Source organism: Chaetodon auriga, chromosome 15 (assembly GCF_051107435.1).
Source record: "Chaetodon auriga isolate fChaAug3 chromosome 15, fChaAug3.hap1, whole genome shotgun sequence".
NCBI classification, from domain to species: Eukaryota; Metazoa; Chordata; class Actinopteri; order Chaetodontiformes; family Chaetodontidae; genus Chaetodon; species Chaetodon auriga.
In genome coordinates, this window is record NC_135088.1 from 4,544,093 (window position 1) to 4,557,334 (window position 13,242).

Below are 13,242 nucleotides of genomic sequence, written 5' to 3' on the forward strand. Positions count from 1 at the left end.
AGTGCCCTCCCGACCCGGCGGTTCCTCCTTGTTGACGCTTTGCACCGCGCCCCGCCTCCCTCTTATCCTCCACCCCTCCTCCCGCCCGCCGCCCTCCACCTTTGTCTGTCTCCCGGCCTCACAGTGAGCCACTCCTGGGGCTTTTCTTCAGGAGCGGCGCTTCCACAATGCTGTTAGTGTGAAAGCCTAATAAATTACAGACCTCTCCTGATCTCATCAAACACAGCAGCCGGGCCATAAAAACATAATGGAAAAGACCCTCATCGAGGGGTTTGTGTTGGGTCAAATCGAGGTGATTGTCTTCAAATTTTCAGATGAAATTGGCAGCGCTCTCGTCGTTTTGAAAAGAAAGGCTTCAAAAGAAAGTGAAGCTTTTTTTATGTCTCGTTCGTGTTTGTCACGCATTTATAGTGTCAGGCTCTGACAAAAGACAACATTTTTCAGCGTCTATCCAATTAAAACTAGAGGCCACCGGGGGTCATGAAATATAAGCAGGAAAATCGTGGCGCACAGTTCGGGCGACATTTCGAATGAAGGCTTTCTGATTCTGCGTTCACAATAAAAGCACGGAGCTACGGTTCAGTTAAAAAAAGGAGGGTTCAGTTATCTAAAGCAGCATTTAATTTGCAAAAAGCACACAATGATAAGTGGCGCCAGAATTTGATAAAAAAAAAATACTATTATATTCCACATGTTGTGCTTCACAGACTGAACACGAGGCCGTCACAGTATGCTAGTTAACTCAGACCTTTAACTCAGCACGGCCTTTAAATTATGCATCAGTGGTAACGAACTCCGGCTCTGATTGGTCAATGCAGGACGCTTCCAGCCTTCCTGTGAGTGCATCTTGACTGCGTGCTCCTCCAAATATTTTGTTTCTTCCATTTTATTTGTCTGTACACACGGATTGTCAGACTGAGTGCACAGTATATTAATCTGTGCACACAAATTAGCGACTGAATAATGAAGCTATAATAAGACGCTCGGCGCAGTAATCCTTCCGTTTGGTTCACCAGTGCGACCACACAGATCTTTACATCAACGTCTTTTCCTGCCCAGTGACACTGAAGAGGCTCCACACAACACGCTCAGCATCTCATACTGTAGATTCTGTTTGAGGTTTTTGTTCCCTTAGTTTGGAGAATTTCATGTTTATATTGGATTAAGAACTAAAGCCTGTCAATAGACACATATATACAAGCTCAAGTTCTGTACTTTCGTAGAAATTAAAGCTATTTGTACTCTACTTGAGTATTCCCATTTATCATACTCTTCCTGTCCAGTGAAAACCACGTATCTCCAGATGTGTTGATGTTGAATGTGTCCTCCTTCAGCTCATAAACTCTTTAAAAAGTCTCTTGGATTAGCTGGAAAATGCGTCGTCACACAGCTGAAAACAGGCTGTTTTTGTTAATGACTTGATACTAAAGACATGTTTGTGTTGTTACTCCTGAACTTTTGCGGTCTGATGTCCGGCCCTGCGGGCGCTTCATGTGTTCCAGTGGACTTTGTTTGCGTTACGACGGCAGCACCTCCCTCTCAGCACCGAGATAATGCTGCCCTGTAAGCACCTGCTACCAGCCCGGCACAAAAACACCATTTATTTTGATCAGCCTGACCTCATCATGGTTCACATGTGATTTCCATGTGGGCAGCAGCAGCGGGGCTCTGGTTAGCTGCAGCGCCCATATTAGATTGTAGGCAGGATCTTACCAGGTAATTAGATGATATCTGACACACCAGTTTGATCAAACGGTCCACAGAGTCTGCGCTGCATCCACTGTCAAATCAACAGCTCCTCGTCTCTGTGTTTCCTCCTGTTTCCATAGCATTGCCTCGCAGCAGCACACACACACACACACACACACACACACACACACACACACACACACACACACACTCCGCCTTATAAACGCTAAGACTGCACCTTTGCCTTCTTTAAACACTTCAATGCCACAACAAGAGCATCGTGATGTTTGAAGAGATTCAGCTGTTTTTTACATTTCAGAGAAGAATCGTTCCCAATCACCTGGAAACACAAACCCAATGTTCTTCTGGTTCACCACGAAATGAAAAATGTAATAAAAGTTACGATTCAATATGTTTTGTTCCCCAGCTGAATTTGCTAGTTGGTCTGGAGTCTGCTGTCTGCTCACGGGGCCATTTGAATGCACAGCAAGGCCGCTCAAAAAGAACTCCACAGGTCTTGAATAAGAATTGTGGACTTAGCGTCCACGCTACTCAACGCGGCCACATTTCCATTAAGATCAGACAAAACCTGCAGCCACAAAGGAAAATATCTGACACTGTGCAGTCTGAGTCAGTGCCACCTGAACTTGTGAACAGTGTGCAGTGAATTAAGTCATTCTGGACTTTTGCTGGCACAGCCTGAAAACACCACAGAGCCACACAGGATGCTCGCCTCGAGAACGCGCTCGCTGACAATTGTGCCAATTTCCAGAGTAAACAAGTCCACAGAATACTGCACATGCTGCACATCTTGCCTTGTTCCCATCTCCCACAAGATGCACTTGTTTTGTTTTTTTATTTTTTTATTTTGTTCTTCACACAAAGGCTGAGGCAGCTTGGCACCTGAGGAAGCCAGCCAATCACAGAGGCCCTAGGATGAGCTAACTGCCATTGCTAGGCATTACATCATGATGGTGAGTCACTCCCTGGGATTAAGAGACTGTAAAACACAGATAGACTACGGCCTCGCCTCCCCATGACAGCTCAGCCAAGGTAAGGTGAGACGATGGATTTCTGACTGAGTAGCCACGGGGAGCCTGTTCTGTCTTTGTGGTCGTAATGTGCATCAAATAAACACCGTCACCGAGGCAAGAATAATCCTCAAACTGGTCTGTGAGCCGCTGTTGTGTCACACAACTTCAGCTCAGGTGAACGATGTCAGTGTCAAGACATCCCAGCAGGTGATACTGAGAGGATGCTGAGTTTATAAGGTGGAGCGCCAAGCATGCAGCGTGTGTGTGCAAACACACACGCACACACTTCCTGAAGCCACTGAATCGTCCATAAACATCAGTGGTGGACAGCAAATATGGATACGTGTGGGGTCTCCTCAAGCTTGACTACGAGTCAACAAGTTTAATATTTAAATAACATTAACACTGTTTAACATTACGTTCATACACATTTTGATGTGAATGGCTATAATTATATTCTATAATGACTGTGTAATTGTATAATTACATCATGCATAAGGACAGTGGTGCTAGTATGAAATTAAATGCAAAATGAGACACTGTGGGCATTATCCCAGCTTTACAATACACACTGGCTGCAGTCCATTTGGCATATTTGTCATCGTGGCAAAGGAGGAAAAACCCATTTTAATGGAAGACATCCCAGAGCCCAAGATGCGTTGACTGATACTATCTCATCGCCGATACAGCGGATTGGAACATACATGGCTCTTCTTCCAGCTCTTGTTAAGGACGGCTTGTAAAAACATTAATATCAATACAAAACAAACATGTTAAACTGCTGTATGTTAGGACCTCTTATGAACTATCGCTCAGACCAAATATTAGCAAATAAAGACAGAACAACATGCATTTGATTCAGATTCAGCGGTGCCAAAGCACATAAACATATATGCCTGCCAATGTGGGATGTTTGCCGCACAGCTGGCCTTCATGTAGTTTTCTGTTTACTTGCTGCACATGGCATCTGTTCAGGTCAGTGTTAAGCAGAATGCACCGCTTGTGTGAGTTTAAATTGTGTACATTTAACACGGACAAGCGCTACGGTCGGTGGGTTTTGGAGTGCACTCACTAATTCATCGCTTCTATTTATCCTACATCCATCAAATGCAAGCAGAACGAAAACATGGGGATTAATGAGTGATTACCTGGGCAGCCAATCAAAGGCTCAAACAACGAGGAAGGCCATGTTTGCTTCCCCATTGCCACAGTGTGTCATTGCAATGTGACCTCAGGTTAATATGGACTTTAAAAACAAAAATGTGGCTTGAGAAGGCATGATTGAAGACGCCTCACACACAAAATACGATTATCAAGCAAAACAAAAAGACATGCAATGAGAAAAGAAGAAAATATTTCACAATCACACCAAAGTGTGTGCAAAAAAACAGCGCTGCATGCATCTTAAATGAGCAACAATTATCCCTGTAGACAGCAGGTGTACAGGAAAATGAGCTGCCTCTGCAGGTGGTTTGAAAAGCAGGATTTCAGAGCAGAAAATCCTTCCCGAATTGAAGACAAATACAGCAGGTGTGATATCAGCAAGGCAGCTGAAATCCTGGAACAAACTGCCTCAGACTGCCTTCCACTTTTACTTCAATGAGTCCCTGCAGCACCACTGAAGTACCAAAAAAATCTACAGAGCGCCATCTCAGGACCACCAACATCACCCAAGAACTGGGGTGACAATCACGTTCCCCATGCACAGCAAAGACGGATAATGAAGTCCAATTAAAGTCACATATTGAGTCTGCAGGTAACTTATTGTCACTAAAATCACATTTTCCATGAAGTCCTGCTGAATAATAAACATTTCAGACCAAATGCTGGGGGGGGAGGTGGCCTTTCCAGGTAAGTCATAGGGAAGCAGTGCGGGGAGCTGACTTACTAAGGTGATGATGAACCCACTGTTTTCAAGGCCTAAACATCTGATGCACAGACATGGAGCTGAACAGCAGGAGGCCAGCGGACATGCAAGCGTTTCGGTTTCATCCTGCACTGGGCGTGTGCCTAGAATGAAGCATTGGCTCATGTCGGTCCAGCCAATAATTGTGGACGTATCGTGTCACGGGCCAAAACGGTTGACAAAAGGTACATTGATACCTAACGGCAGAGCTACAGGAAGATGGCATCACGCCTGTAGCACGCACCGGACGTGCAACGCAGGAGGAATAGTCCAGGTACTGTAGCCAGGATGTGCCAAAGAACATTTGATTAAACCGCTGCTTTTGTGGGGACACAACAAAGAGGACAGTGTGCAAAGATGCTGCCTGCGTGCAGGCTTACACTGAAGACAATGTGTGCTTTGATGTGTGCAATACACAGCTGATATATGCTGCCTTTTAGTCCAGTTCTAATACATTTCAGCAGCCTCTCATGCCAAGCTGCGATACTTAGCCACATATCATTCCACATTACTAACATTTAGCTTTTCCCACGGCCGACCAGCACAGGCAGCGCTGGAGCATCAGGTCGACGTGGACGATGCTGCTGTCGCTCCCCATCAATCGAAGGCTTAACTGAACAGAGGGACGGTGAAGCGTCGAACCTCCCGCTCTCTGCACTTGCCGTCAGTGATCCATCATTAAGAATACACACTTCTAAGAGGCCCCCATTAACTGTGTCCCCGCCGCAAGAACTGGGAATGATCGCAGTTCTTAGAACCCCGGTTTGACGGACTTTTTTTTAGCTCCAGACTAACTACTCTCCCAGGACAGGAACTTTGAAGGATGTACGTGAATAGTGATCGGTTGAGCACATGAGCCGACGCAGCAGCGGAAACCTCCATTTTTTAAAATCTGTCTAAAATGTTAGCCGTGTGAAGAGCAGTTCGTTACAGCAGCGTTCAAACGTGGAAGATGTCCAGGTCTTATTGTTGTTGTCTGCTGCGCAGAGGTGATGCGGCTCTTCGAACCGCCGGCCGGCTTACATCACTTCAGCGTTCCTGTTGGCAGGACGAGCGATAACAGGAGAAAAGCTCTTTAAGGTTTGTAGTTTTCTGGGGAGTTCCCAGCATGCGGGGAGTCCCTGGAAATGTCTGGTCTGAAAACGATTCATGCGTGATCCCTGATGGAAGTGACTGAAGCCGTCTTTCACATTAAGGTGTCGTCTCTCCACGTACGTTTATTTTGAAAACAAATGCAAAAGCATCACTTCTTATTCCAACACAAGACAACTCAGAAGTGTCTTTGACTTTCACAGACAGAAAAACCATCTGTTCACCAGCGCCAGTCCGGGGGGAGGTAAGTTAGAATAGTGACAGACTATAAATAACACTGGCCCCATGCTGACAATAAAGAAAACTGGAACATCAATACAAACAGTATCTATTACAAATAAAATCTGCGCTTGTTGTTCTCCAGGCAGTTCAAGGAGGACAGGGACATCACGCTGGGATTCTGTTACACAGCAAAGTAGTCCATCGTCACCTTGGGCGCCCTCACCAGACTTGGCAGCCTCACTTAAACAAAGCTCAGGAAAAAAAACCACAGAAAGCTGTGCACCGAAGCAGCATAGATCATCAGTGCTGATGCAGAGAACGTGGTGAGGTTGGACTCCAGGACTCTGCTGAAGAGGTGTCGCAGCAAACTACTGTCCATCCACAATCACCCTCCATATTCTCCATGCACAGCGTGGCTGTTAGCCTTCAGGCGCCAGCAGCTTCAAAGACTGTTTAGAATCAGAACCACTCTCAGACATGTTTTACCTTGCTGGATGTGATCTCGGGGCATATTCACATCAAGCACAGTTTTTCTGAATCCATTAGAAGCTGATACCAGTTCACCCTGCTGGGACTGCGAATTCTTCTTTGAAGAGAACTGAAGAGTTATTTAACATAAGAGCCACCGCAATTCAACCGGGGGAAGCGACCAGAACGCGGAGGGTCTGAGACAAGCTTTCAGTAAATTCACCAATTTTTAGAAGGTCTGTAAATCTGAAAGACCGGACCACCGGATAATGTATTAAGAGTGCAAATCCATTAGGCTTATCTTCAGTGGCAGAGAGCGAACACTGAAGTCATGCTGGTTTTGATCCTAACAGGATACTGAAAGTTACAAAAATGGACCAGAAATGGCTTTGTGATACTGACAGAGCAGTGGGTTTTTCTAGGTTATACGACCGAGCTCGAGACTGCCCACAGCTGAAACTTAACGGTGGGGCACAGGCCAAAAGCAAACACCTACTGTATGGTTGAAATGCAAGCTGGCACCAGGACCCTTAAAAGATCCCTGTAAAGACTGACTTCCTGCACAAAGTGTCACTCTGCCCGTCAGGCTCAGATTAGGAAAAATCATTTTAAATCAATTCCTGACTTCAGTGTTAACTGATTAAGAGGAAAATGCAAACAATCAAAGAGAGTTGGTTTAGCAGCTGTGCAACCTGGTACACAGTGTGTATCTACTGTACTGAGTTTTGCAAAGTAATGCTGTGCTGATGAACTCACTGGAGTGTTGGGGGAAGGGGAGCCCCCATCCTGCATAACAAACCCATCTCCTTTTTTCAGTTTTTTCTTTTTTTCCCCCCACATTCAATTCTCTACAGGACGCCTTCATCGCTCACACAATGCAAATCACTCACGGTCCCTATTCATGCGCTGATTAATATGCAAAGACGGCCCATCCTCATCTAACAGTCAGCAGAGAAGAAATAATAACGGCCGGCCGAGTCATTTTGAACTTATCTGCTGGAGCTATCTGCACTTTCCCGTTCAGCACGGAGGAGCACTGTGAGATGACATGAATTCATGGATAATCAAAACCCACTGCAGCAGAATATGTTTCATTCTCACGTCTGACCAGCACGTGACGTTTTATCCACAGATCTGCAAACAGCCGCCGATGACATTCTGACTGCAGTCATTCTCATCTGTTCATTCGTTAGAGTTAAAGAGGAAAACTGGGACAATCTCTGGGCTTATTACTGAAGACGTTTATAAAATGTCATGAAGCTATTTTGGGATTTGGTGTTGCAATAGCAAAGTTTGGAATTTCAGGCATGTGGTATAAAATTTTAGGATCTGAGGGCATTAAAAACAAAACAGGAAGGGCACCTTAAAGCTGTGGTTTGCTGACTGCTGCTAACAGTGCAGCAGTTCTGTCTTTCTTTTCTCTTGTAGTGATTTAAGTTTCCTTCCTTGCTTCCTTCCTTCCTTCCTTCCTTCCTTTCTCTGTCCTCTTTAGGGCCCTGAGCCCTGGTCCTGATGGATTTCACCAGTGGTATTTCCACAAAGTGAAATTTGATTTATTTCATTAATCCTCCATCATTTTAGTTGACTTTTACTTTCCACGATTTACCAATGCAAACAAAACACCTTAAATCCCTGGGAAGCCTCCAAGGTTTCAGGAAACACACTTTCAACAATTAGTCTGAGTCACTTCACTGGTTTCATCTGTGTCCAGTGCAGAGATGTAGTGAGCTCAGTTTGGCTTACAGAGAGAATACAGTAACAGTGATGAGAAGACTTTTGAGGCTGAAGAGCAATTCATTGTTTTAAACAATACACAGAAAAAAGGAAAAGAATAGGCAGCAGAAGTATGTGGAAAAAGAGAGTAATGAATGCACAGTAATGGATGGGGCTTATGTAAACTTCAGCAGCAGCGTGGAACTCACATCTGGAAAATCAACTAAACTTGCAATTATGAGAAGTCATTTTCTGACGCTGTCCTCTGCTTTTCTAAGTGTGCAGTAGTTGCAGTATATCGGTGGAAATGAGCTGAATCCAAAGGGGTACGGCTGTAATGTGAGCTGCATCTGCGCTGATGAGAACTCGAGCTGTGATAAATTGGTACAAATGTGCACATGTCACTTTGAATGCAGCACGGATCTTGTTGGAACTACAGAGCAGAAGTTCTGAAGATCCAGAATCTAGTTTTATTCAGAGAGCAGACTAAAAACGCCTTATAATTTTCCCTTGTTTGGCTGCTTTTTCCAGTTCCCCTAAGGCAAAAATAGCCTGTATTATTTTCATAGTGGCTTTGAACTCACCACAGCAGTTAAAGTCACATATGTTAGTCATTTAGGAATTGTGTATTTTCTCTCCCTCAAAATGTTGAGTTAAACTTTTTCGTTCCGTTTTAGAAGCGGCCCGACGCTTGACGCACGAAAACATTGTTTTAGATCCAGAGGCTCATTAAATGAACTTCACAGTTCACTTCCTTCAGTCTTCAGACTCAAAAGCACATGGATCTGCTCTGCTCCTGAAGTCAGTATCTTCAGTTTCATAAAACTGCATGAATGGAACAGCAGGTGCACAGCAGCAACTGGGAATCCAGACCAAAAGCAGAATTCAGAAGATGCAAGCAGGTGGAGGCTTTTTGTTTCAGGTACCAATCAAATGAAAACCTGAAGTGAGGAGGTTCAGTATGAGCAACAGATACAGGCGGGAAAGTTATCACAGTGAATATAATCTTATCTCCCATCCTGCAAAGCAACAGTGGAATCACCTCGATCACATTATAAATGAGTCTAATGTCCGCTCCAGGTCTGTGACTGGGCGACACAGTGCGCTGTGGAGCACAGTGAAGCTTCAGGTTTAACTTTTTGGCAGCATTGTTTTGTCCTCTCCAGAGTCCTCTGGATCAGGACTCCCACTGCACGACACCGTGGTCTCATTGAAATAAATGAGGAGGCTGCTTTTTCCCTCAAATGGTGCTAATGGAGACAGCAAAGGACATGAAACCAAAAAAACAAGCTGAATCGAGCTCTCTGCGCTTAGAAACAGCAAATGTCCAGCTGAGGCCAAAACCCCAAAATCATACGATCAAATTCAAGCATCAGCAGCCATCAGGTTTCACTTCTCTGCAAAACTTAAACCAACAGCTTCACATTCGTCCAGCGGTGAGTCTGAGCCACTCTCACTCTCAGCGTAAAGTCGGTGGAACACACAGTTTTCTTACTCTGATCAGCCTCCGTCACCTTCTCCTCTTTCATGCTGCACAATGATGACCACGGACACGGGAGGTCACTCCAATAACGCCACGTCTGAACACACCAGACTCAATCCATCTGTCTGCAGACAGACTAAGACGAGAAGGCCGCCGTCTGTGTCCGCTTCTGAAATCATATTCTATTTAATCCGGCCATTATTCGGTTATTTCTTGGAGGGTGGTGTGCCTCTCCGTTCTAATGTTTGTTACTAGCCTCAAAATTCAATTATCAGTGAACCGGAACAGGAACTGGAAATCAATAAATGTAATTAAATTGCTCAGCCTTCAAACTGTGCGATACTGTCATTACCCTTTTAATATACCCCGGGCCTATCAAATAATGTGATCAATTTCTTTGAATTTCTTCCCGTACTGCAACAAGGCAGAGCTAAGGCACAGTTGTCTAATTATCCCCCTCTTGGTTCCTTTCACTTTCCCTCCCATATGAGGTGCAGTGAATTGTGGGGGCGTCAGAATATTTCGGCAGGATCATGAATCATATAGAAAAAGATGAACATATCCCGACTGTTTTTGGTACCACACCGCCCTCTACACCACAAACAGCTGACAGGCTGACAGTGTCTGGGTGTAGAAGAGGCAAGAAATACTGCTGACTTAAAAAAACACCTCAAAAATACTCAGCAGGAGCTAAAAAGGGCCGTTTCCTTCATGTGCAATGAAGTGCAATCCGTTTGGCTGCATGTATATTACAGGTTTGCAATATTGTCAAGGCTCAGATGTGCAGAGTGACAAATTTTAGGCCCACAAAAGCCATCAGACGCTGAACAATACATCAGTCAGGCCAAAAATACAGGCCAATCACAGATATTGAATGGTTTGTCCACCAGAGGGTACTGACTAGTTTACTTTTGCACTTTAAAGTATCAAGGTCAGAATATATCTCAGACACTAAATCTTAGTAACTTTGGTAAAAATTAAAGTTAAACACGGTATGTTAGCATGTCAGTGTCAATAATAAAGATCACGAACACACTTTTTTCAACTCTGAATACATCTAGACTGGCCTCAAACGTCCTGTAGGGGCTTATTTTTCTGCCCAAAGTAAGACTGAAGGCAAAAACAGGACATGAATACAAAGACAGGAGGACAGGCCTGTAGGACATGGAGGGACGACGGATCAGCCGCACAATTAGGATAATGTTTACTGAATGAAATTATTACTGAATCAAACTATCCCTCCTCTCTCCAACGACCCCTGGGGGTCCTCAAACTCCACTCGGAGCACACAGTTGCAGTCTATAGAAACAGGGGCCAGATGCAGGGAGGGGAGGAGGATGTGGGAAGCAGAGGAGGAGGGGGTTTAGAGGGAAAATGGGTCCCCTCCCGCCCTGACCATGGGAGCTCTGGGATTGGATCCTATTGTATACATTCAATGACTATTCAGTGGCCTCAATGGATGACGAATTTCCACCCCCCCAAACCAACCCAATTAAAAAAAACACGATCAGATCAGCCTGCGCTTGTATGTCAACATCGTTTTGCGCCTAAAAACGCGCCGCGCTTAAGTTGGAAAGTCCACAGTCATATTAAGCAACATTAAAAAAAGAACAGAAAGAGAAATTCAGCCGCGTAAAGAAGGTCAGAGGCGGTTAACCCAAATGATCACACTGATGTTAAAGTCTAAAATCCCACACTGAAGCATCCGCGCAGAACACCGTTTGCGTGCCAAATCCGATGATGAGCAGAGTCGGAGCGGCGGACGCATCTCTCATCCAGCTAAACGACTTGAAACGCGTGTTTATTAGAGACAAAACCCGAATTCGATCCCGACAGAAACGCCGTTAAACCTGCTTTTAGCGGACTGAAACAAAGCATCGTCGCGCAGAGCGAGCGACGCTCCCGGCTCTCCATCCTCGGTGCGTCACCACCGACCCAGCAGGAGTGAGAGCGCCGAGCAGGACTTCAGCTCTGCAACACGAGCCGCTTCAGTCCGCTTCTCTCATTTCTCACACGGAAAGGTTGTTTACGCGCAGCCATACAGACTATAAGCAGTATGGGGGGGCACACAAAGCGTCCCCGCATCACCAGTCCTAATCTCCGTCAGCATCCACTAACCTTTAACAACACACATCAACTCAGAGCATAACTGTCACAAAACGCGGCGCGTGTGCCTCATTTTGATGGAAATGACAGAAACCTGCAGCAGCTTTAACTCCGGGAGGACAGAAAGCAGCCGGACCTGAGCTCACACACTGCTCTGTGATGAGACATTCAAACATGCACCGAGGCGAAACTCGGCACACAACACCTCCGACCTGGGATGAAGGCATCCCGGCCGGTATTTCAGGCCCAAAGAGCGGTTAAAGTGTCACTGCACACAGAAACTTTTGGTTCAGTGGTGGTGGATTCCGCAGGGCTCCAGCTCTGACCTGACGCCACTGTCCGGAGTCAGGGACAGGGATGCCGCTGGCGGGACCAGAGGATGCTGCTCCAGAATCAGCCCCGCTCGGCCTCAATAATACAGACTCTGCTCCGGCCACAGCCTTGGCATTAATCTCCACACAACCTAAAATGAATCATAAAGAAGTCCGCATCTCACCTGCACAGCCAGCGAATAGCAATCCCCAGAGGAGCTCCCTGATTTGAAGCATTGTAATGTGTCACAGATATTCTCCTGCAGGAGCAGACGCACTTTAAACAAGCGAGGTGTCTCTACTGATGAGGGGAAACAGATACCAGCCTTTCCAGGGACAACGACTGCCACCGGACGGAATTTTGGTCCTTTTCGCTACCCGTGTTCGCGGCACAATGAGTGACAAGCAGCAGCAGCCGTAGCACGCACTCACACACATACACACACACGCATGCACTCAGCAGATACCAGCACGAATTACTCCGCCCGGTAGGCTAAGCCACGCACACACACACACACACACACACACATAGACACACACATACACAAACACATGGATGCACCAGCGCGCGCGCGCACGCTGGCGCACACGCACGCGCGCAGGGGGCGGGCTGAGGTGAATGCAGTAACAAAGTAGTGCGCGGAGCTGCCGGTGCAGACAGCAGATGGTCACCAGAGGCTCTAATTCGGATTACCGAGTTTACAAACTAGCTCAGAAACACGCAGAGAAAGACACTTATTAAACACTGGGGACTAATTAAAGGTGGGATTCACTTGTACATAATTAAACAAGTAAACAAACAAACAAATAAATAATGAATGACTTCAGTTAGAAATCTTTAATGTGGTCTTATTTCTTAGACTATAAACACATCACATGATGTATCTGCAGAATGTTTAGGAACATATCAAGGTAACATTTTCATTAATGGATCCGTTATTTCTAAATTATTTCATTAATGCTTCCTTAAAAGAAGAGTTTAATTTGTCAGGGGTGCCTGCTGAATAGAGACTGCTATTTTACTTTAATTTTTTATTTTAGGCTATTTTAGTGAGTGAGTTTCTGAGGATTTCCAGAGGAATTTCCTTTGAGGATTTACTTTATTTAAAGCAGCAGAACAAGCTTGTTAAGGCAGCATTGACACATTATGGAGTTCATATGGAAAACTTGTTAAAAATGTGGCTTACATGCACATCCAGCCAATATGTAAGATGAGAT

At 45.3% G+C, this 13,242-nt stretch overlaps 1 protein-coding gene across 6 annotated transcripts in view; it reads right to left on the reverse strand.

Moving 5' to 3' along the window:
- The window catches only part of ncam1a (neural cell adhesion molecule 1a), a 235,374-nt gene extending 222,917 nt beyond the window's left edge, over positions 1-12,457 (reverse strand). Inside the window, exon 1 of one of the 6 annotated variants that reach the window (XM_076751463.1) lies at positions 12,210-12,444. In XM_076751463.1, the coding sequence (XP_076607578.1) occupies positions 12,210-12,261 (52 nt within the window). In that variant the 5' untranslated portion in view covers positions 12,262-12,444. Of the gene's footprint in view, positions 1-12,209 lie in introns of all 6 variants that reach the window. The other 5 variants (XM_076751464.1, XM_076751466.1, XM_076751467.1 and 2 more) reach the window with 5 other exon arrangements.
- Positions 12,458-13,242: the final 785 nt, after the last annotated feature.